Source organism: Meleagris gallopavo, chromosome 10 (genome assembly GCF_905368555.1).
Source record: "Meleagris gallopavo chromosome 10, MGAL_WU_HG_1.1, whole genome shotgun sequence".
Classification (NCBI taxonomy): Eukaryota; Metazoa; Chordata; class Aves; order Galliformes; family Phasianidae; genus Meleagris; species Meleagris gallopavo.
Genome location: NC_139413.1, coordinates 6,852,235 through 6,873,450, shown reverse-complemented (window position 1 = coordinate 6,873,450; position 21,216 = coordinate 6,852,235). Strand labels below are relative to the sequence as shown.

The following is a 21,216-nucleotide window of genomic DNA, read 5'->3' as shown; positions in this document are numbered from 1 at the left end:
GTGGAGATGTGGCAGTGAGGGACGTGGTCAGTGGGCAATATTGGTGGTAGGTGGATGGTTGGACTGGATGATCTTAGAGGTCTTTTCCAACTGTAATGATTCTATGATTCTATAGTTCTGTATTTAAGTAGAAAAAAAAAAAAAAGTAGTCATTATTAACATTACTTCATCATGAGTGTAAGCATACATTACAACTTGTTGCATTTAAAGAAGAAAACTAAATTAATCATTAATAGAAAATGTATGAAGAGAAGTTTACTCTGTTTTTTTTTTCCCCAGATAGTCGGGTAGTTAACAAATTAGATGTTTTAGTGAAAAAAGCTAAGTGAGATAAATACACAGGAAAACGAAGAGAGTTGTGTTAAAGAGCATGTATTATGAAACATCCCTTTGCTCTGAGTGCTAGGAACATTTGTTAGAAAACAGCTTTTTATTAAGTAAGTCTTTAATTCATTGTCATTCACAGCATGGCATCTACCACATTTCTTCTTCTATTTTAAGTAGTGTAGAACATGTTTAAAAGAGGTTTTGAATTTTTTTTTTCTTTACAAATAAGTAGATGAAAGGGAATAAGTGTATTCAAGTCCATGAAAGGAATTTATTGAGTCCGTACTTCTAACAAAAAACTGATGGTAGACCACAGAACATTTCACTTATAAAATGCAAAATCACTGCAACAAATGAAGAAACTATTGGAAAAAAATTATAGATTGCAAAATTTTTACTAAAAAAACTCAACTGTCTTAGCGTATTCCATTCTGTTTCTAGAATACTTCTCCACCAGCTTTAGCAGAAGCAACCACACATACATTAAAAACAAGCCAGTTAAGAGTTCTGTTTTGTTTCACTTTAATAAAATATTACCTATCCTGAGTTGTAACAGGAGGCATCTACAAATTCATAACCACTCAGGGGTCTAGCTTTTACCTTCTCACAAAAATGGGAGCCACCTTTTGTCATTTCTGTTGTCTTGCTTCTTTGCTAGTTCCTTATACTCTTTTGACCTTAGAAACCTGGGAAAAGAGTCTTTTGCCATGAGACTATAGATTAACCTCTGGGCATCATCAAAACAACTGAGGGTGGGTTCTGAGATGTTCTGAGAGATGTGATTTCTTGTATGGAAGTCAATATTAATCTGTAGGAAAGAAGGAGGAACAAAATCAATGTCAGTTTGATTGGAATGCTGAGGTCTGTTTGTGTACAGGACATAATCAGCTTCTGCATTTCCTCCCACATACCCAGGCTGATGCCAATTGGCAGAGAGGTCATCCCTTCTTTTTCTAGCATACCAATTTTTCAATTTTATTTGGTTCTTAGACAATTGGCATCACTGGGGGAGAAAAAATAAAAAAGTGGAAAACTTGATTTTGATTATTTCATCTTTCTGCCAGACCAAATCCTATGAAGTACAGATCACCAAAGAGCAAATTAGGCATTAGAGCAAATCAGGCTCTGTTTCACACAAAGTTTTCCACCTGGTAAATTGCTGGTATAACAATGGAAGGACAGCCAAGTTGAAATTGAGTTTTCTGTCATTCCAAGAGTTCTGGATTTGAACTTTCCACTTGATTTCCATCCTCAGTCAGTACCCAAAGTACATGCAAAAAAATCTTTACCTCCTTTGGAGCATCAGCTTCGATAAAGTCAGCATAAATCTTTTGGGCTTTGGCTGCGATCTTGGTGGAAGACTTGGTTTTTTTGAAGTCCTCACAAGCCAGCCAGAACTCTACATTCTCCTCACTGAACTCTGACTTCAAAAACTTCCTAAAAGCTGCCAGGCCATCTGGAGAAAAATGCATGAGACTGAGGGGTAGAAGGAAGTTGAAAAATCAATATAGTTTCTATAATGTGTGCATTTATATGCAGGATATATAGTGTCACTTATGTTTCTGAAATTGTTTTGCCCACCAGCCAGCAGCTAGCCCCAGGAAGGCTGTTATGGGGAAAATGAGTAGGGCATGAAACAACTGCAGTGGTAAGGTGATGAAGGGAGTTCTGCCAGTTATTAACAGAGGAAGGCTCCCAATACCTGCTTCGTGTGAGCCAGTTTCTCCAGTGCTCATTATTCAAAAGGAAATCAGTGTCATGGTGGTCTATAAGAGGATTTGAAGCAACTAGACAATCAGGGACCCCGCTCTAAGCAGCATGCTGAACATTAATTTGTGCTGTGGCAGTGTGCTGATCTCAGAGTTGAGGCTGGCCTGGCTAGATAGCTCCTCTGCCACCTTTCAGGTAATGAGTTTCAATTTGAGCAAGGCTTACATGTCACCAGCAGTGGCTCAGAGTACATGGTGAGGTGGGCAGACAGCAGTGTGCAAACCTGCTGGCAATGTCTGTGAGTTGGTTTGACGTGGTTTTGTTATTTTTAACACTTTTCATGTACTCTTACCTTTATTAGCAAGTAGCGTATCCACAGAGTCAGACCAAGCCAGTGTTTCTTCTGTGTTTGACCTATGGAAACAACATCTATCCTTGAAAATAGCATCGTGATCTTTTGCCTGTGCAGGCCATGGTAGCTACTCTATCTTTTGGATATCCCATTGAGGGAGCACTTTTTGGGGCGGGGGCATAGAGGACCTAGACTCATAAAACAGAATGTTATTTGACACTGGAAAATTCATCCAAGAAACAGCATTAATAATGTTTACAACTGATTGAACTACAGTAAAAACATAGGAGGGATATTAACGTTCTAGAGTACTGAATTCCTTCTCAAGTTCAAGTGGATTAACCATCGATATGACACTTACTGCTTGGAATGAGTAGAATTACCTAAACAGTTATCATGTTAACACTGGTAACCTTATGGGCTTTCTTCCGCAGTTTCTTAGCAGTATAAAAATTTGAATACATGTAAATAAGGGTTAAAGTAAAAACTTTCAGTCCTACTAAATTTGGCTTTGATTGAAATTAACACTTTATGAGCTTTTAATTTAAACCTCCAGCAGAGAAATAAAACTCCCTTGACCAGTATTATTGTTATTGCTTACAATTTTTGTTTGGAAGAAAACGGCTTCGTAAAAATGAAGCACTGTGCAGAGATGTGCCTCTTAGCACACAACTTCCAACGGAATCAATGTGTGCCTACCTGCTTTCCTGTATGCTATTTTCCTATTTAATTTTCTCAATATCAGGCATCTCCAAATGAACGTTAGTCTCGTAACTACCATTTAGCAATAAGGAAGAATAAATCTGATTGGTGACACTGGTCATATTCTGTTTGGTAAGGAGTATATTTCTTCACTAAACCTCAGTTCAGTTGTATGCAACTGAAAATTTTTTGAGATAATTTTTTTGTTGAGGAAAAAATAAAAAAATATATAAAATCTGAAAGATATCCTCTAGCAAATCTTGCAGGCAGGTCATTTCAAGAGTCAGTCAGTTCTTCATGTTACCTCTAAGGTCACGTAGTGAAAGATAAAGGATTTACTTAAGCTGGTATCCTGTAATCTACTCCAAACAGACTAAGTAGGAGGTTTTTTCAAACATCCTTTGAATTCTAGTGAAATTAATGCACATTTAAAATACAATTTTTTTAAAAGTTCAGTGGGAACGAAAAATAGGTTTTGTTGACATTTTGCACTGAACAAAGAACGTGAAATAAAACAAATAGTTCAAAGGGCAAGGCCAGAGCAGAGTAAGTGAGTAAGTCATTGATTACTCCCTCCCCTCCAAATTTTAGATGCAGATTTTGTATACAGTGAAAAGAGGATGTGAGTGCTAGAATACATGGAAAGGTATCCAACAGATCCTGCCTCATGTTGCTTTTATTGAAACTTTTATTTTATACAAAGATCTTGAGAGGAAACCAAGTTTCCCACCCTGTGATTATCTAACTTACACAGGTTACGATGGCATGGGGATTTGAAACTGAATTTACATTCCATGTGAACGTAATCATCACTTGACTTTCTGGCAGCTCTGGAAATATTTGTATGCCTCTTCCCTCTCATTTGGTAGTAAGGGGGAACTGAAGAGTTTGGAAGTGCTTTCTTTCAGTGCAGTCAAAACAAATCATGGAATTTCTTACAGACACATAAGTCATATTTTCTGACTAGCCTCTGTTCCTCAAGAAACCTCACAAATTAATTGTGTGTAAGGGCAGGCAGGGAGAACCAGAGGTGAAGGAGAGTGTTGTTGGGTTGGCAGAGCATCACAAGCCATTGGCAGTGTCTGTGGTCATGATGGGTGGGAAGCTGGGATATGTGAACAACAGAATGGAAAAGGATCCCATGTACCACTAGTGCTATTTTCTATATATATTTATCAAGAGCTTATGTGATTATAATTAAGGAAAATGCTTTTTTACACTAAGGGCAGTGAGGCATGGCACAGGCTGTCCAGAGAGGTGTGTCTGTGAGACGTTGTGTGCTAATTAATCAGCAGAGAATTTCTTTCAGTGACAGTAATAAACTCTAATTAAATATAACAAATTTGGGGTGCTTCAGCAGAAAAAAAGACAAAGATAAGACAGTATAAACATAATTCTGCTTCTCTTCCTCATCAGTAATGCTATTTTATTTAACATTTATTAGTCAGAGAATGATCTCACTGATTTCATTGGATTTAGATGGGAATGGCAAGCAGAAGTGACAACAAGGAACTAAAATCATCATTTTACACTGTAAGGGGGAAGGAAAACAAAAAGTGTCCAGATCATTTAAAAGTTGACCATCTCATAAAGAGCCTAAGATTAAAATAGCCATAAAAAACAACTCACTTCACTGGCATTTTTTGTTCCACTGTCTGACTGTCACGGGTAGGGCAGAATTTCTTTTCCTGACTGATCTTCAAGCTGAAGGTGATATGATAGCAGGAACAATACAGTTAGCATGTGCATCCCCACAAAGTACAGTGCAAGCTGACAGACTGCTTTTAACACCTCCTTTACAATTTTCTCTTTCAGAACTATGGCTTATTTTTCAGCAGTGGCCACGCTATCTTATAGTTATTTTCTGAACAACATCTTATTGGAGAAATCATCTCACTGACTGTGGAACAGCAGGATGGAAAATAGGTTCAGTTCACCTGGCTAGAAAATTCTTCATTGTATTTCTTTTCTCTTATTATTGTATCTGCTCTAAGCACACCTGCGACTTATCCATTACCTTACACACCTTGAAGGTCAAAGCCCTTGAAGTGTTTCTCTCTCATTTATACAAACAAATCTTCTTACACTGATGCTGTTACAAACAATGGGGTCGTGTGGTATTTGAAAACTGTAATGCAGCAGTTTCTTCTGCTCTTACTGATACTTCACTTGGTGTGATCTCTTCGAAGAGCACCACTCTGTCCCAGAAACACCCTCATATAATTTTTCCTTTTGCTGTGATATCTCTTTCTTTATTCTTTTCTTCACAACGCTTTTCTTTCTCAGTGTATTCCTTACTCTCCTGAACCATGAGGCTTTCACTTTCATGCCTCTCTCCTTGTGGTGCTGTCTAATCTTTTGCTGCCCTTACCCAGCTTCCTTTAATAGAGAAAAATATATATATTTTAGCTTAAGAATAAGATGAATATTGGTAAAAGAACAAATGGATATAAACAGTAAAAAAATTTCATTGGGAAAACAGAAGGCTTCAGAAAGTGCCATTGATAATTTCCCCCGGTGGGGTTTTTGTCCTCTCTACTTCTCTGTACTTCAAATATAGAGACTGATACGTTATGAAAGAGATTATTTTACATTATCGCCTTTGATAATAGGAAACTAGGAACAATGACCCAAGGTAGCCCTTTGAGCCCTACTTTCTTAATACTGAACAAGATTTCTGGCAGCAAAATGAAGCTATTGGGTTCTTTTCTGCAAATTTCTTATCTTTGAATCCACTTGCTTCTAAAAGTAATAATAGAATGACAGAAATAAGAACTACCATTTATTCTCTGCCATTAATTATTTGGTCTAATTTCCACAGAATATATACCATGAACTATAAAATAGTGCCAGACAAGACCAATATTTTACTGACATTTCATAAGGAGAAAAATTGTTGTGGTATTACAACACATCCATCAGCTACTTGTGCAAATGTGTTGGTTATTCATAATACACTACATCAAACAAACAAGCTCTCTATCGACCTGCAATGGATTTGTGAGTGTGCTGCCTTTGGCGGATGATAACAGAGCTAGAACTGTAGGACAGGGAATGTGGATTCACATTTCATCCTTCACCCCTATTACTTGATAAGGACCAACCTCTTTTATGAAAAGGTATTGGCTGCTTGGAGCAATTAAGCCTATCATTTTGTGTTCTGCTTAACCACACCTGAGCTAGATACCACTATCTCAACAGGCAGTGTAAAGCAACTCTTCAGCTCGCACTGTTGGTGTATTAACCTAAGAAATCACTTGCATTTTTTATATATTCCTAAAAGAGGTGCCTTATACTCACCTTAGTGCAACGTGAGAAAATGTCACACTCTCCCACAAAAGTTTTAGTGTGTTGCTGTCAGGTTCAATCTCTTAATGCCCTTCAGCACTTGGCCTTTGTTGAATCCATTCCACAGCGAGGCTTGTTGGATATTACTCCATATAGCATAACCTCAGGAGGAAAATGAAGGTTCTCTTGATCCAAGCAATACAAGTAAACGTAGATTTACCACCTTTCTTAAGTTGGAAGATGACCTAGGCACTGCTGGCATCCAGGTGAAATGGAACCACCTGTCCAAATGTATTTGCAGATGCAAATACATTTTAATCACAGCACTATGTAAATACCCATCTTCCACCTTCCAATAATACGTGGACAGCTTAGAAACACATTTATTTATTTATTTTTCCATGTGAATAACTTTGTGTATCTTCAGTATGCCACAGAGCTATTTTGCATAAAGAAATTACCTGTTATTTTCCACCCAAGCAATGCGTCCCTTCAGGTAAAAGATTTGATTTCCAGAACAATCTGTCAAAATGTTTTACATCATGTTGTGCTCCTTATGTACATGATTTCTAAGTGCTATACAAACACAAATGTTGACTAAAGGGGAATTGGAATCAATTCTCAGAAAAAACTATGCAAGCTTGAAGAGTTTAAATTAGTACTAGTCAGCAGATTGTTAGTCCCAGATCTTGTCCTGGATGAACAAACTACTATTTTTATAGCAGCAGATTAACAAAAGTTAGTATTTGCACAAGAAGCCCATATGGTGCAAACTTAAAGGGCAGTATCAGAACCTTGCACTTGGAGATGGCTATAAATTGCATCAACAAAATAATATATGAAAAGTAGGCATGATGCTCATAGAGAGCTCCTGAGCCATAATTGCCTGTATTAGTTGTCCTCTGAGTCGTGCCTTGCTGGCGGTGTGTTCCAAACCAAGCTGGGATAGGTAATGAATGAAAGGGAAAACCAATACACCAGTGTCTTTGATTGTGAAGAAACAAGTTTCTAGGATACAAGAAAATAGCACAGTGAAGAAACAGCTGCTTAGGAATTGTAGTTATGTTAGGTTTCAGCTTAACCTTCTGTTGTGTTTGAAAACTAGGTATCGACTTTCACAGGGTTGTTTTTCACACTACTTAATTTTAACTAAGTTTTCTAATGAAGTCAAGGATAAAGTCTGAATCATAATAACTCCTTCTCTTGTGAGTTGACATCTGAGATGTTTACGCCAACACATGTTGTTTAGGGAAACAGAGATAAAAGCTTTAAAGTAAAAACAGGCAGCCTTCACGGCTCAGTTCTCACTGGCTGGTGTTTAAAAAAAAAAAAAAAAAAAAAAAAAAAGGAAGATGGAAACAAGACAGCAGGAGAAAAGAAGAAATGGAGGCAAGCTGGATGTTGTATAGAGGACTGATATTTATATTTTTGGCATACAGCCACCAGGAGCTAAACGGTCATTTGATTGAGACATTTGACTGTAATGCAAAAAAACAGAGGGGGGTCTAGCACAGGTATCTGAGCAAGGTGTTCATGCATGAGCATGAAAGCACTGAAAAGAAGATGATTTTATGCATTTTTTTTTTTTTCAGTTGGAGCCTTTCAATGTTATGCATGGAAAATAATTTGGAAGGGAGAGGGAACTGTATTCAAAGTTAATTAAGGCAGCTGAGCAGCTGAGGACAAAAAGAAAGGAGAGGAAAAATAACCTGCCATTTGTGAGTCACTTGCCTCTATACACCACAGCTTCTAAGAGCCACATTATCAATTGCCTACGGTTGCGGTAGAAGAAAACCTTTCTTTTCCTTTGAGATTCATTATGTTAGAACTCAGTCCTCTTGTTTCTTGTCAGTACAAATATTAATTAAGTTGTCATTTGCACAATATCAAATCCCAAAAGCCAAAGAAAAGATGTGAAGATGTGTATTTTGATCTCCCTCAAGCTATCTAACAACAGCAGATAATAATTCAGTTAATTCAGTGCATCTAATCAGAGCTAGGTAAAAGAAAATAAACAGGCAACAAACATCTGTGCTACAGAATTCTGTAGATTATTTCCCCCATACATTAGAGCTGGAGACTTCACGTATGTAAGGAATAGAGTGAAGTGTTGTTAAGAGGCATTTTGAGAGCTCTTACTGAATACTGAACAACACACACAAATCCAAAAAGCTGCTACATAATGTAATTCCCAAAATATATACCCAGTAGGCTTTGTATGTATTACTCACATCAAGCCAGCTAAACAAGAGGATTTATTTAACTGTGACATTGATTCTGCCAAACCTAGAGAAGCCCAGCGATGATTTCTGGCACGGTCCATGCTATAAATACATCCCTGCAGAGCTAGCCTTCAATCTGATCAATCCTGTCTCTCTGAAGCATGGAGAAGTGTCACGGACTTGTACTAAACCTGTTTAGTTCATCTTCCAGCACTTGTTTTTCTGCCACAAAAAGGAGTCTCCTATCTAGCAAGCAGATAATTCTGTCCTTTTGGTTTATCTTTGTGCCCTTTGTCTTCCTTTCTCTGAATTTATCTCGACTTTCTTCTTATAGTAGTTCCCATGGCCTCAGTCTGCTGTAAATCATGGTTCGTAATTATCTCTGAATAACATACATGCCTAAGTAGCTACCAAGAATAGCTTATTTGTTTGTTGTAATTACAAAACTCATGCAAGGGACTAGCACTGTCAGTACTATGGAATGATGGTTGTGAGGAAGGCCTCCCTGGCGATAAGCAACATTTTCCATGTTCCTGTGAGAGGAAACAAAGGCGCCTGATGACTTCTATTTATCACTGCAGACAGTTTTGAGTAACTGCTTGGGTTTTTTGCTAAGAAGGAAATGTCTTACTCAAAGCACTGTATTTGTCATGTCTCTGAGTTTTGAAACAGTAGTAAATGTATTCTTTTACATTTATTTCATCCACGGCAAGAGCAAACAAACATTAGATTCTGTGAAGATATGAAGTAACGTGATCACCAGTTGAGAATCTGGTTGCAAACATACAGATTTTATGCCTGTGTTGTAACAGACCCACTGTTATATCTCAAGTGAACTATCAAGTATGGCATTTGAGAGCTGATGTGACTCTGGGCAGCCTGGTCTAGTGGCTGGTAACCCTGCACACAGCGTGAGGGTTGAAACTAGATGATCATTGTGGTCCTTTTCAACCCAGGCCATTCTATGATTTGAGAGGATGCTATTTATGGAGGGGAGCACACAAAGGAGCGTTTATGTGCAGTACTGGATAGTCAGCCTTAGGGCACAGAACTACATACTGAGAAAAACAGTTGATTGTGTTACTTAACTGGCTTCATACCTAGCTTAGCATGAGGGGAAAAATGATGCTTCCTTCTAAACAGACATATGCATCCACATGACCAGATGTTGAATGACACATGTTGTATTAAAAGGGCATTCTTGGCCCTTGACTGCTGTTCATTTGGTTGGGGAAAAAAAAAAAAAAAAGAGAGAATGCAAATATTTGATAGCAAAGCTAGTTTATACAGCATAGTTTAAATATAAAGAGAAGATGTACATAATAAGAAAAGAGTATATAATATGTCCCTATAAAAATTAAATAGGCATTCTTATCATCCTCTTGAAATATGCAATAGCTAGATTTTAATTATGCAGTAGCTGTAGTTAAAATCCATATAATTTTTACATTTCAACTAACTAATGTTCCCATGTGTTTTGCAGTATGAGAAAATACTACAAATATTCTATGCTTAGTGTAGGAAATACTGCAAAAAACAAAATCATGTGCAAAGGTTAGCTATATAGATTCAAACTGTGACAAAACTGTCTTACAGAATACATGATGGGTGTTATCAAATAGCGTTTTAGACAACATTTTTATGTCAGAAACTCAGATTCTTCTTTCTAATATGATAACAGCTCCTGCTTGAGTTAAAAAAAAAATACTGTACAAAATCTTCACACGACATGTCTCAGCAATAAGTTGCCTGGTTGTCTACAGTAAATGGGATTACTCATTAGCAACAAAACTATGACCTGGTATGAAAGCATGCAACTTTGCTTGCCACCTATTTACACCACCTAAGGATTTGTAATTTATAACACATGTACAACTTGCTTGCAGTAGCTAGAATTCATGAGGGCTGAGTTCCCTATTGCCAGATGGTAAAGTCTGGTCGCACACCCTGGAAATCATTGACAGTAAAAGACCGTGATCGCCTCCTAAGAGTGGGACGACCAGGATTTCTCCCCTTAACCAAATTCAAATAAAGATCAGATCTTAGGAAGCGTGGATAGCTGTCTTGCTCCATCAGCCTGTAGACTGTGTTTTGTGCTGCATCAAAGGTGGTAAGGACGGGCTGTTCAATATTCTGACTTGTAACTTCTTTGGTTTTAAAGTCCAAATTCACCTGGAGAATGAGGAAAAGTGTACTTATTTAATGTGCATTAACACAATTCTTTTGTTGTCCGTAGCAAAGATATTGTACATTGGTGAAAGAGTTTTCTGATAAAAAGGACTTTGAATCCCGTATATTACACAAGATTGATGCCATAGAATTAGTGTATTCCTTTTCAGTTGTGGCTGCCAGAAAGCCTACATAAATTTGTCACTGGTACACTGGAGAACCGATAAAATATCTGTTAAGATACAACCAACACATTTTGATGCGGTGGTATCTGATTAAAAGTAACTCACTATCAGCAATCTTGGAATAGTTGCTGCCACCAAGTTTTGCATCACCAGCCTAAGGCTGAACTCCTTCCTTTTTCACTTAAGATACACGTAGAACTTTGTCTCATTAGAATACACTAGTGTATATTAAAGATTTCTAGATGCTGTATGGGGTTTTGATGGCAGGAGGGTGAGAAAATTCTAAGAATTAAAATAATTTTAGTGAGTTTCTGGAGGCTTTAGAGATGTGGAAAGCATATCAAAATATTTATTCCATGCACTGGTGCATTCTTCCTGGGAAGATTTCACACAGAAATCATAGAATCATAAAGTCATAGAATGGCTTGGGTTGGAAGAGACCTCAAGGATCACCAAGCTCCAACCCCCCTGCTGCAGGCAGGGCTGCCAACCTCCATATCTAATACTGAATCAGGCTGACCAGAGCCCCATCATTAGGTTACTCTTGGTCAAAGTATGACTTCCATGCTCTGTCCCCTCCCCAGCTTTCTTCCTGCTCAGCCTTTTGTTTGTCAGTCTCAAGGCATGACAATATCAGGGCTCAATGTCCTACAATAATTGCGCATAGATTATTTAGATTATGTATTAGCAATGATAAGTTCCGGCTCAAATAATTAGAGAATCGTAGAATGGCTTGGGGTTGGAAGGGACCTTAAAGATCATCCAGTTCCAACACCCTGCCATGAGCATGGCTGTCAACCATTAGATCAAATTATGAGTTTTTCTTTTTATGTAAGGTCCACCCACTGAGATGCTGCAGGAGAAGGAGTGAAAAAGGCTCTAAGTTTTGAAAGTGGAACTAGTAAGCCAGGCCCCTGTCAAAAGTGGATCTGAATGTTATATGTAGTCTGTGAGAATTATGGGTGGAGATTGCACCATTTTGTAATCTTTCTCTTAAAATAAGAATTACACTTATTTCACCTTTGTTATAGGGAAGTAGCAGTTAGAGTTTAACTTCTGCTATTCTGACAAGTTTAAAAAAAATACAAGGGAAAGGGAGAATTGGCAAGTGCCATATTTCTGCTCAACCTTGACAGAATTAGAGAAAAATCTAAGTCCAGAATACCTACTGAGGAGGCTGAGCTTGATTTCATTAAGAGTTCATCATCTCCTTCCCAGAGCAGGCAAAAAGAAAAAAAAAAAAAGTGTTCTTTTTGCTCATTTACAATATGATTCCTTCTTAACACATTTCAGAAAAATGAAGAAATTGTAAATATTAAGACTTTTTGCACTACTGCAGTAATTAAAAAAAGGCCTCCATGTTAATTAGTATTTACATGTCAACTTGTTTTTATCTGTGTGCTGTCAGTAACATAGCAGGAATGCTCAGCCAGAGCTTTGAAGATGGAGAACGTTAATAATGAAAAATCTTTGCTTAAAACATTATCACTATCATTTAGGGGATATGTTTAATTTAGTAAATTCTTCTAGCCTCCTTCAGTCTTTTGGCTTTAAAACAAAAGCTTCTGAGTCTGAGCTGTGTAATCATTTGACAAATAGTTTAATAGAATGGGAGAATTATTCTGTTGTTCTGGAAGCAGCATTGACTACAGGCAGATAATACTTCTTCAAAAATGCTAGCCGATACATTTCATGGCAGCATTAACATTTATCATTGCTATTTTTCACTAAATTAATTGTGTGTGTGTGTATATATGTACGTGTGCATATATCCTGGCTTTACAGACCAACAGGAATCTTTGATTCCCGTGATCTCATATTTAAACTCAGAGTTCTATCCTTAGCAGAGCAATATGGAGTGGGTTTTGTAAGGAGTATGGAGATGAATAAACTAAGCAATTACTTCCAGGCTTCCTTCCAAAGCTTTGACATGTAAGATACAGTCTCCTTAAGTCAGTGACAACACAATTAATGGTTGTTACTGTTTCTGGACACGCACTTCTTAAAAGCAGATTTCATCAGGAGCAGTTGTGGAAAACACTGTGTACGCTGCAGAATGTTTTTACTGTACCTCTTTTGGAGCATCTTTCCGTATGAATGTTTCATAAATGTTCTTAGCTTTTGGGAAAAGTTCGTTTGTAGTTTTACTCTTCTTGTAATCCTCACAAGCTATCCAGAACTCAATGTTCTCCTCACTGAACTCCGTTTTCAGAAATTTTGTGAAGGCATCCAATCCATCTACAGAAGGGAATATTGAATTGTGTTAAATGAATATATATATATATCCTTATCAGACAGTTAATATCTTCAGGCAGTCTAAGCAAAGTCACAAAACGGGTTGTGCTCCCTTTAAATTACATTGCATCATAGATCATTATTTTAAATTGCATAAGGGCTTTAAAATAACTGCATGCTGTAACTCCCATGACAGAATTCTCGGTATTGATTACCAGGACCTTAAGAATGTATAAATGGAAGCAATCAAATCATCTGTATGTATCTGGAAGTGATGGAATTTGCTAAATATCAGATTGAATTAGGTTAACCCAAATGCAATGAGAATCTCTGCTCACAAGTAGACAGTCTTCCAGCCCACTGCAGCTGGATTATGTGCGTGTCCCTCCAGAATGGAAGGACAATGACATACGTGCATTTGATATCTATGTAAGCAATGGGCCATTTCAAATAATGGCCATCTTGGATCCTATTACTGTTTTAGGAACAAACTGCACCAAAGCTGACGAATTCTTTTTTTAGGTCCATTGAACATGTTTTCATTTTTAAGATTTTGGTCTTGCAGTCAGGAATATTTGAACAATATTCAAATGAAAGTGATATAATAAATCTTTGTCATAGCCATCATGAAGGGTCAGTTCTTTGGCCACATGTTGCCTTCCATAGCTCTTATTATTTGTAAAGCAAATGATTGTTGCCTTGGTATGCTTTTATGTCCACTAAAAATTCAATGCTGAATCAATCATTGATTCTCAAGAGTTTAAAACCACTGAGATTGTGGCTCTGGATGGATTTATCTGTATGAAAGGGAGTACTAAGGATGTGGGCCAGAAATACTGCTTCTAAGCTAGAAACTTGATATCTCCAAACTTCTTAGATCTTCTGTAGTCCATTTAAATATCTCTTATTTTCCCAGAGTTAACAGAAGACTAAAATAATCTAGCTCCAATGTAACAATCAACATTTAAACCAACATTTAAAGGATGACTTGGCTAAACTTTTTATATGAAGATCAATACATTCCACTAAGAGCAATGATAATGATCAGTTTGATCATTGATCATAATGATCAGTTCACTAAAGTTCTTGTCTTCAGGCAAAGTCCCAATGCCAGTAAGTTGTTTGACTAAGTTCAGAATGAAACTTGCAGTCAATATACAAAGATACAGTATGATTTCCATGCAAACTCAGATTTCTTTTTGCTATTTTTATCTTGGATAAAAAAATTGCTATTTTTATCCTGGATTAGAATTGAGAGGAATTTTCTTTCAAGTTCTCCCCTACTATAAGCTTATTTTAATGTTATCTCTATGCCACGCGTGGCTAGTTACCCCTAATAGAAAAATAATCGCTATAAAATGTTTAAGAACAAAGAGGCTGTCACTTCATGAAAGATGAACTACGAATACTGATGATAATACAAAAAAAATTAGCCTTTATTGTACAAGCTATATAATAAGGCTGGACAGGAACAAGCGCGATACTGGGCAGAGGCCAAATGATGGATGAGACTGCCAGCAGATTTCCAACCATTTTTGAAGACTGCCATTTGGGATTTTTATGGTAATGCAGCAGTTAGCTCATCGGAACATGGCTCTTCTTTTTGACAACACTGAAAAACGTAGTCTAGAAAAGATAAGATAGCCTTCTGCTAATGTGAGTGAATAATGTTGTAAATAACTGATGAGCGTGCCACTATTACAATGGATTTTTCCAAGAGTCTGATTAGAATTCATACAGCAGAAAGGCATTTTATTCATTACAGAACAATTTAATTACCTTTGGCTGCCTTTTACTAGTTATTGCAGAAACTCTTCACTTCCTATCACTTTGTCCAATAAAATAACAAGCTTAGAAGTTATTTTCAACTACTTTCAGTAGTTGACAGCATGCTGTAGCCTAAGCACATGAGCAGAGCAGGAACACATGCTGCTATAAATGACCCAACGTACCTAATTTAGGACAGATCTATTTAAGTGCACAACTGCGTTTTGTAATTTTCCATCAATTTTCCACCAGCATAGTCTTCAGGAAGAGAAGAAAAGAGTACTAACCTTTCTGGGAAAGCAGTTTGTCAAAAGATTCGCCCCATTTCATTGCTTCTTCAGGAGACACACTGCTTAAGAAACAAAATACGGTTTTGTGGAGCTGTGCATGCTGTGTATTCATCAAGTTATTTTGATATGCTCTCAATTACTATTATTGCTCTGGGCCATTTCACAAAGTGATAAGATTCTGTTGCTGTAGGAGCTCTATTACAGACTTCAGAAACATAGAGTGTAATGTTTTCTGGCTCTTTCCTGAAGAGTTGCCTTTTTTTTTTTTTACCTTTAAAAAAATAAAGATTGGAGCAGAGATTTTTCTTTTAATGTTTATTTTGTGCTTCTGTGAGGAATCTTTGAGGAAATAGAGGTGATGCAGTATGGCAAAACTCACAAGGTAAGCAGGTCAGTCACCTGGTTAGTTAGTAAAAATGCTCTTGCAGAGATGTGGTTCTGAGGCTGCATTACCACAGCCTATTTGTGATGAAGTAGGGGAAGTTCAGTAGGCTGAAGACGAAGCTGTAGTGGTATGGTTTAGATGATAGTTTTCTAGGGTATAAGCACTTACAGTCTGGTTTGTTCACCACAAACATGTTTCAAAGTCACGTTATTCTGAGATGCTGCACTCAATTTACAAAACTCCATGTATTCTTCATCATCTGTGCCAAGTTAGATGTATTTCTCAATTATTTCCAATATTCTGTCTTAGAGAAATAAACAGGTAGGAAAAAAAATAATAATTTTGTTCTTCCAAATAAAAATTTCAGGAACCTCTCTGTTTTTGTGCTGTATAGGTTATCCCTATACATACGCATACACTGGGACAATACAGGAATTGGCACAAGGCTGGCATTAACTTTATCATGCTAGGACTGTGCCTTAGTTCTAAGTCTGAAGGTGAAGAGTGAATATTCAACATTTAGAACCATTTTCATTTGGTGACATAGCATTGTACTCTGAGAGTGGGAATGTCCTCATTTAAGCAGTTTGTCCAGGCTAGTCGAAAGTGGAGCTGAGAACCAGAAGAACTTGTTCTGCATTGAACACTTTTGGAAATGATGCCTCTTTCCTGCCCCAGGCTCACATTTTTTCTGCTGCCTGATTTACGTAGCTTGGGTTCCCTTGGCAAAATCTGTAGTCACATGAATTTTAGACAAAGGGAAATTCCAATGACTATGAGAGGGAATTTAAGCCAGAAATGCTCTCAGTTTTGTATAAAAAGTAAAAGGAGGATTTTTATTTTATACTTTTACAGGTGTCATGTGTCTCCTAGCTGAAGTCATTGCTTATAGGAATGAAAATTCTTAGCTAGGGAGAGACAAACAGTTCTCAAGGCGTACAAATAATGGAGAACTGAAATGTGAGAAATGAACGTAGGCCAATAAAGCAGGGGAATTCTGGATTCAGGGAAAGCGAGACCTCGCTCCCTCACAGAGTTTTTAATTATGGGAAGTACAAAGAGTGCAGATCTCTGAACTGTGTGTGCTTGTACATCTGGGAATAATGGGTTACTACAGCCACAGAAATGAATTTGGTAATGGTGAAAGATAAGCCCTGACAGCTTCAGAGCACATACACAGTCCAGTAGTGCACAGAATGCTGGAGAGGTTCTTTGCTGGAAACTCCTAATGCGATTTCTTCATTTTCTTTTAGAAAGAAAGTAGGTTCACAGATCCCCAAGACATTGGCACACCAGGGAGTGCTGCCATAACAAAGAGAAACCAGAACCTGGGTTTGAAATACCCAGCAGTACTCAGCCACCCAAATAAAAATGAGCACTGAAAAGGTATCATCTGCCTACAGGTGGCTTGGAGACTGTGCTTTCTCATTTTAGGTACCATCTTAGCACAGTTTTACGTGTCTGGAACTGAGGAACTGAAAAAGGTTGTTTGCAACGCTCCTTTACCTTTGTTCATAGCTTCAACATCTTTTAAGTGAACTGTAGAACCACTGAATTAAGCAGAACAGCACAACAAAGAAAGTTTGGGGGGGGAAGGGAGGGTGTAGAGAGGTTAAGAGAAGCAATGAAATCCTCCCCTGGGAGCGTGGAGAGGGAAGTCTTTCAAATCATGAGTACATGCCATCATTTGGATAGCCACGATATTTACACATATGAGAAAACAATCTGGTCAAAGCAGTAGATCTTGGCCCCTAAAGCAGTAATTGCTTAAACAACATTAACAAGACTTAAAAAAGAGATGGAATCTCTGAAGTTTTCTGCGGTGGAAAGAAGGGAGCTACTAATTTATTAGGCCTTGGAGTTGCAATACTTCTGCAGTACTTTTCACTCAAGACCTACAAGTGTAATTCTTCATGTATCTCTGAGATTCTGGTGTCCTGGTGAGGTCAAGAACTAAGTTCTCACTGAATTTAACAAAAATAATATTTCACTGCACATCTTTATGGGAAATAGTGTCATAGAGACAATATTACAGCAGTGTTTAAACATCAGTATTTGAATTTGGGAGACAAGATGGTGTTTTGTCAATTCTGCAATTATCAAGGAACTATATATCCAGTATTTGAGATGCATCCAGAATTCTTTGGAAAATCTATTTTCTCAAGAGCTATATGATTTCCTTCTAAACAGTAATTTTTCACCTCCATTTCTGAGTAAATGCTTGCTTGGGATAACCAGTGGACTAAGAAAAACGCTGTTGCCACGAGTAAAGATTTTTATATATGCGCACATGTGGGCTACAATCTGCACTTAGATGTGAAAACAGTACTGATGAGTTCTTTTGTTCTATGCCTGATAATTCTATACTATTTCTATGCTTGAGTTAGATAGTCAACTTTAAATGAAACAGATTTTGAAAGTATTACTCTCTGCCAAGTCTGAATGCACACATGCATATGCAGGAAATGTTCTGGGTCACACTGAAACTTCCTAGAAGGAATCCCTATCATCTCTGCCTTTTATAATGCCTACCTTGATGCTTTTGTCAAGTCTGTCGGTTTACCAAGATGTTCAGCTTCGTGTAATTCAGATTTCTGCAGGAGAAGGCTCAGTCTGTTTCTCTTCTGCTTTGCTCTACAACAGAGTTCAAATAGCTTTTAAACCAACTTTGTTAAAAGATTTTTTCCAGGCATTTCTTTGACTAATATCTCTGCCTCTGCACCCCAGGTCCACAAAGGTTCACTTACACTAATATTTCTAATACTTCTCCTATTTATATTATTCACATTAACGAATTTCTTTTTCAGACATTAACATGAATTGCATGTGAAGCACTAGCAAACAGAAGTGGAAATCTTTTCTTTTTCAATGCGTTTTCCACTAATTTTGAAGGAGAAGGGTGAAATTTTATATTAGGAACATGAGCACAATTCATGAACACATGAAACAGTTGGCTCAGCATCTTCTACTTTTAATGTTCTGCAAAGAAAAAAGGAAGCAGTGCTTCCTCACACTTGCAGTCTTTAAAAAGAATATTTTCCAGATCGTACTTAGGGTTTAAAAAGCATTTTTCAGAACTTTGTGAAACCTGCCTTTCTTATTTACTTAGTTTATTTATTTGTTTCTTGTACCTAAAAACTATTTCCTTGATGAATGAATATTTCATGTCTACAATTCCCAGGCTTGCAGTTCACCAGTTTTCACATACACTGGTCAAAACGAGAAAGATCTGCGCCCTAAATTTACACTCCCGAGCTATGTTAGAAGAATCCTCTGTGTAAACAACACTCAAAGTGTCAGCATGACCTTAAAACTTACCCGGGCTTGCTTGCTTTATTTGGCTCTTCTTTAACTGTTGATTTCATGACTTTGTAATAGGATTTATCCTTCGAAGCAGAAATGTTCAGTTGAGGGAACAAAAGAACTGGGTTCTCCATCTTCTAAAAAAGCGTCCCAGTTTTACAGAATGCTTCTTTAAGTTCCTTACAAGGGTTTCATCTCTACACGTGGTGCATTCAGCAAGGCGTGTCTCGGGCTGGGTTCCCCCAATTGGCTGTAGAACAGTTTCCAGAGCAGGTTGTGGGAAGGAGGAGGTTTGCCACCTTAGCTGTCTGTGCAGCTGCAGGCACACAGGACTTTAAGTAGAGTTCTGCTTTTACAGTCGTCATTTAAGGAAGTGAGATTACAACTTTGCAAAATGGCTGTTGCTCATACAGACAAACGCAGCTTTTAGCAGAGCGACTCCTGGTTCTGTGCTTGTGGAACTCCACGTCCTAGAACAACTAGGATGATGCCACCATCTTCTCCCAAAAACGTGTGAGAAGTGCGTATAGCTCCTCTAAAATGAACTTTAATGAGAATCACTTTGTAGTACAAAATGGGTAACATTGCCCTTAAGCTCCTAGAAGAACTTCCAGCTGACCTTAAATTGCCTTCTGCAGTCTCAGATGCCATATGTTGAACACAAAGTTAGCTCTACCTACAACATGCTAACTGGAATTTCAGCATTTCTGAGGCTACAAGAGGCTGATGAAGCAGTAGTTGATACAATATTTTTGTAAGCAGAAATTTTGCTTTTTGCACCATTTTTCAGAAGTATTGAACACCTACTTCTAATTTCAAGCTTGTCCACTTACAGCTTCTCATTTATCTTTTGTATCTATGGCTTTATTTTCACTTACAATCTCTCAGCCTGGATAAAAACTCTTTCAACACACACGAACACACACACACGCACACAAAGTGATTTCTTCTCATTTTGATTCTGAATAAACAAAAATTTCTTACTCCAATTTGCATAACCTAAATGTGCTAATTTCTTAGGCTAATTGTCACAAATTAGCTCTTAAATGTACAAGCTCATTCTTAGTTAAATTTCTCATTCTAGTACAATTTGTGTTGGAGATGCCACAGGAATAATAAATTTACCAAAGAAACCACTGTTAGTTGGACAAGAGGTTGGAAAAGAGCAACTGGCATGATGGTCCCAGAGAAAGTCTCCTTGCTATAGCTAAGTGATACCGCAGTTCATTGAGTCTTCCTCTTCTTAACACCAGTGATTCATTTTGATAACTCAGATAAGATACCTGGCCTTGAGGAGAAGGCATGACCTCACCCCCTTCCCACAGTGTTGGCTAGTTCTGTGCACTCACTGACATTCTGCTAAGTTCAGGTCCTACCATGGCCCCTTCCTTGTGGCTGCAGGGCTGAGGAGGAGGGGAAGTACTCAGAGTCCAAGGAATTTAAAAAATTTTTTGCTGCTACTCCAAATTCCTGAAATATAACATCTCCCTCTCTATATATGTATATACTGATTTTGTTGGCTTTTTTCTTTTTTTTAAAGGAACAGATAAAAAGTACTCCGTATTACTTCTGTGACACACATTTTAAAATCAGACTGAATGGAAAATCTTCAGTGCAAAACTGCTTTTTGTAGCCTGAGCACCTTTGAGAAGAAGGGCTATGGTTTTAAACATTTTCAGTTTCAGAGTAGGCTTATGTATCATATCCTGCCTATTGAGAACTCTTTAACCACAGCTTTCTTTAATAATATATTCTGCCTTTTCCCAGTAAGTAAAAAATAAACAAAGAATGCATTATTTTATTTCACTGTTCCTTAACAGAGATGGTCACATGAAATCTTTGTTTTCAGCTCTGTAATGCTAAATGCTGATCTATCAGTGCATGCCTGAAGGCCTTGTCCAGTCCACTCTTACGTGACTCTAAAGCAAACGATGTTTCTTGAAATATGCCTGTACTGTAGTGTGACAGTGGTATCAGTCCAAATGCAGCACTGTGGGGTGCATCTCCTGAGAATTCAGTTGGACATTTTGAAAGAAAATACAGAATCACTGCAATCAATCTTTCTCTCTTAAAAAAAAAAAAAGAAAAAAAAAATTCCATTAAAAGAAAGCTAACATTAAAGCCTGTCCCTGAAGTAGCCAAATGACATTAAAGTCAGCCTGTGTTTTGTCAGCGATGGTGCTGGTGCTAATAAGCATCTCTGTTTTGCACTGCAGGCTGCAGTTGTTATAGCAACGGTATTAATGATCCTGTAAATGCTTCTGGGATGGTTTATATACTG

General features: G+C 37.6%; 2 protein-coding genes and 1 long non-coding RNA gene across 4 annotated transcripts in view; 1 reads left to right on the top strand and 2 right to left on the bottom strand.

Annotated features, from left to right (window-relative positions):
* Window positions 1–21,216, top strand: part of LOC146543693 (uncharacterized) — a 102,348-nt gene that overhangs the window by 61,103 nt on the left and 20,029 nt on the right. The gene's annotated exons all lie outside the window — the stretch shown is intronic.
* Window positions 807–10,332, bottom strand: RGS21 (regulator of G protein signaling 21). The gene is made up of 4 exons (XM_031554795.2): window positions 10,310–10,332; window positions 2,390–2,466; window positions 1,617–1,783; window positions 807–1,135 (listed from the first exon to the last, which is right to left on the bottom strand). Exons 1-4 carry the CDS (start codon window positions 10,330–10,332, stop codon window positions 932–934), a joined length of 471 nt encoding a protein of 156 aa, XP_031410655.2. The 3' UTR covers window positions 807–931.
* RGS18 (regulator of G protein signaling 18) lies at window positions 9,866–19,299 on the bottom strand. 2 transcript variants are annotated; one of them, XM_010715680.4, is made up of 5 exons: window positions 18,951–19,299; window positions 18,165–18,266; window positions 15,245–15,309; window positions 13,027–13,193; window positions 9,866–10,773 (listed from the first exon to the last, which is right to left on the bottom strand). In XM_010715680.4, the coding sequence occupies exons 1-5, from the start codon at window positions 19,067–19,069 to the stop codon at window positions 10,516–10,518; spliced, it is 711 nt and encodes a 236-aa protein (XP_010713982.2). In that variant the 5' UTR covers window positions 19,070–19,299; the 3' UTR covers window positions 9,866–10,515. The 2 variants fall into 2 exon arrangements, with proteins under 2 accessions (XP_010713982.2, XP_003208664.3); XM_003208616.5 differs by having other exon boundaries at window positions 15,245–15,306.

Coding starts and splice junctions, on each gene's coding strand:
- RGS21 (XM_031554795.2), bottom strand. CDS start 10,332: ATGTCGTGTGAAGATTTTGTACA. Junction 2,467..10,309: donor TCGTGTGAAGATTTTGTACA/GTATTTTTTTTT, acceptor TTTCAAGGATAG/ATGTTGTTTCCATAGGTCAA. Junction 1,784..2,389: donor TACGCTACTTGCTAATAAAG/GTAAGAGTACAT, acceptor ATTTTTCTCCAG/ATGGCCTGGCAGCTTTTAGG.
- RGS18 (XM_010715680.4), bottom strand. CDS start 19,069: ATGGAGAACCCAGTTCTTTTGTTCCCTCAACTGAACATTTCTGCTTCG. Junction 15,310..18,164: donor GACTTGACAAAAGCATCAAG/GTAGGCATTATA, acceptor TTGTTTCTTAAG/CAGTGTGTCTCCTGAAGAAG. Junction 10,774..13,026: donor GGAAAGATGCTCCAAAAGAG/GTACAGTAAAAA, acceptor CTCATTCTCCAG/GTGAATTTGGACTTTAAAAC.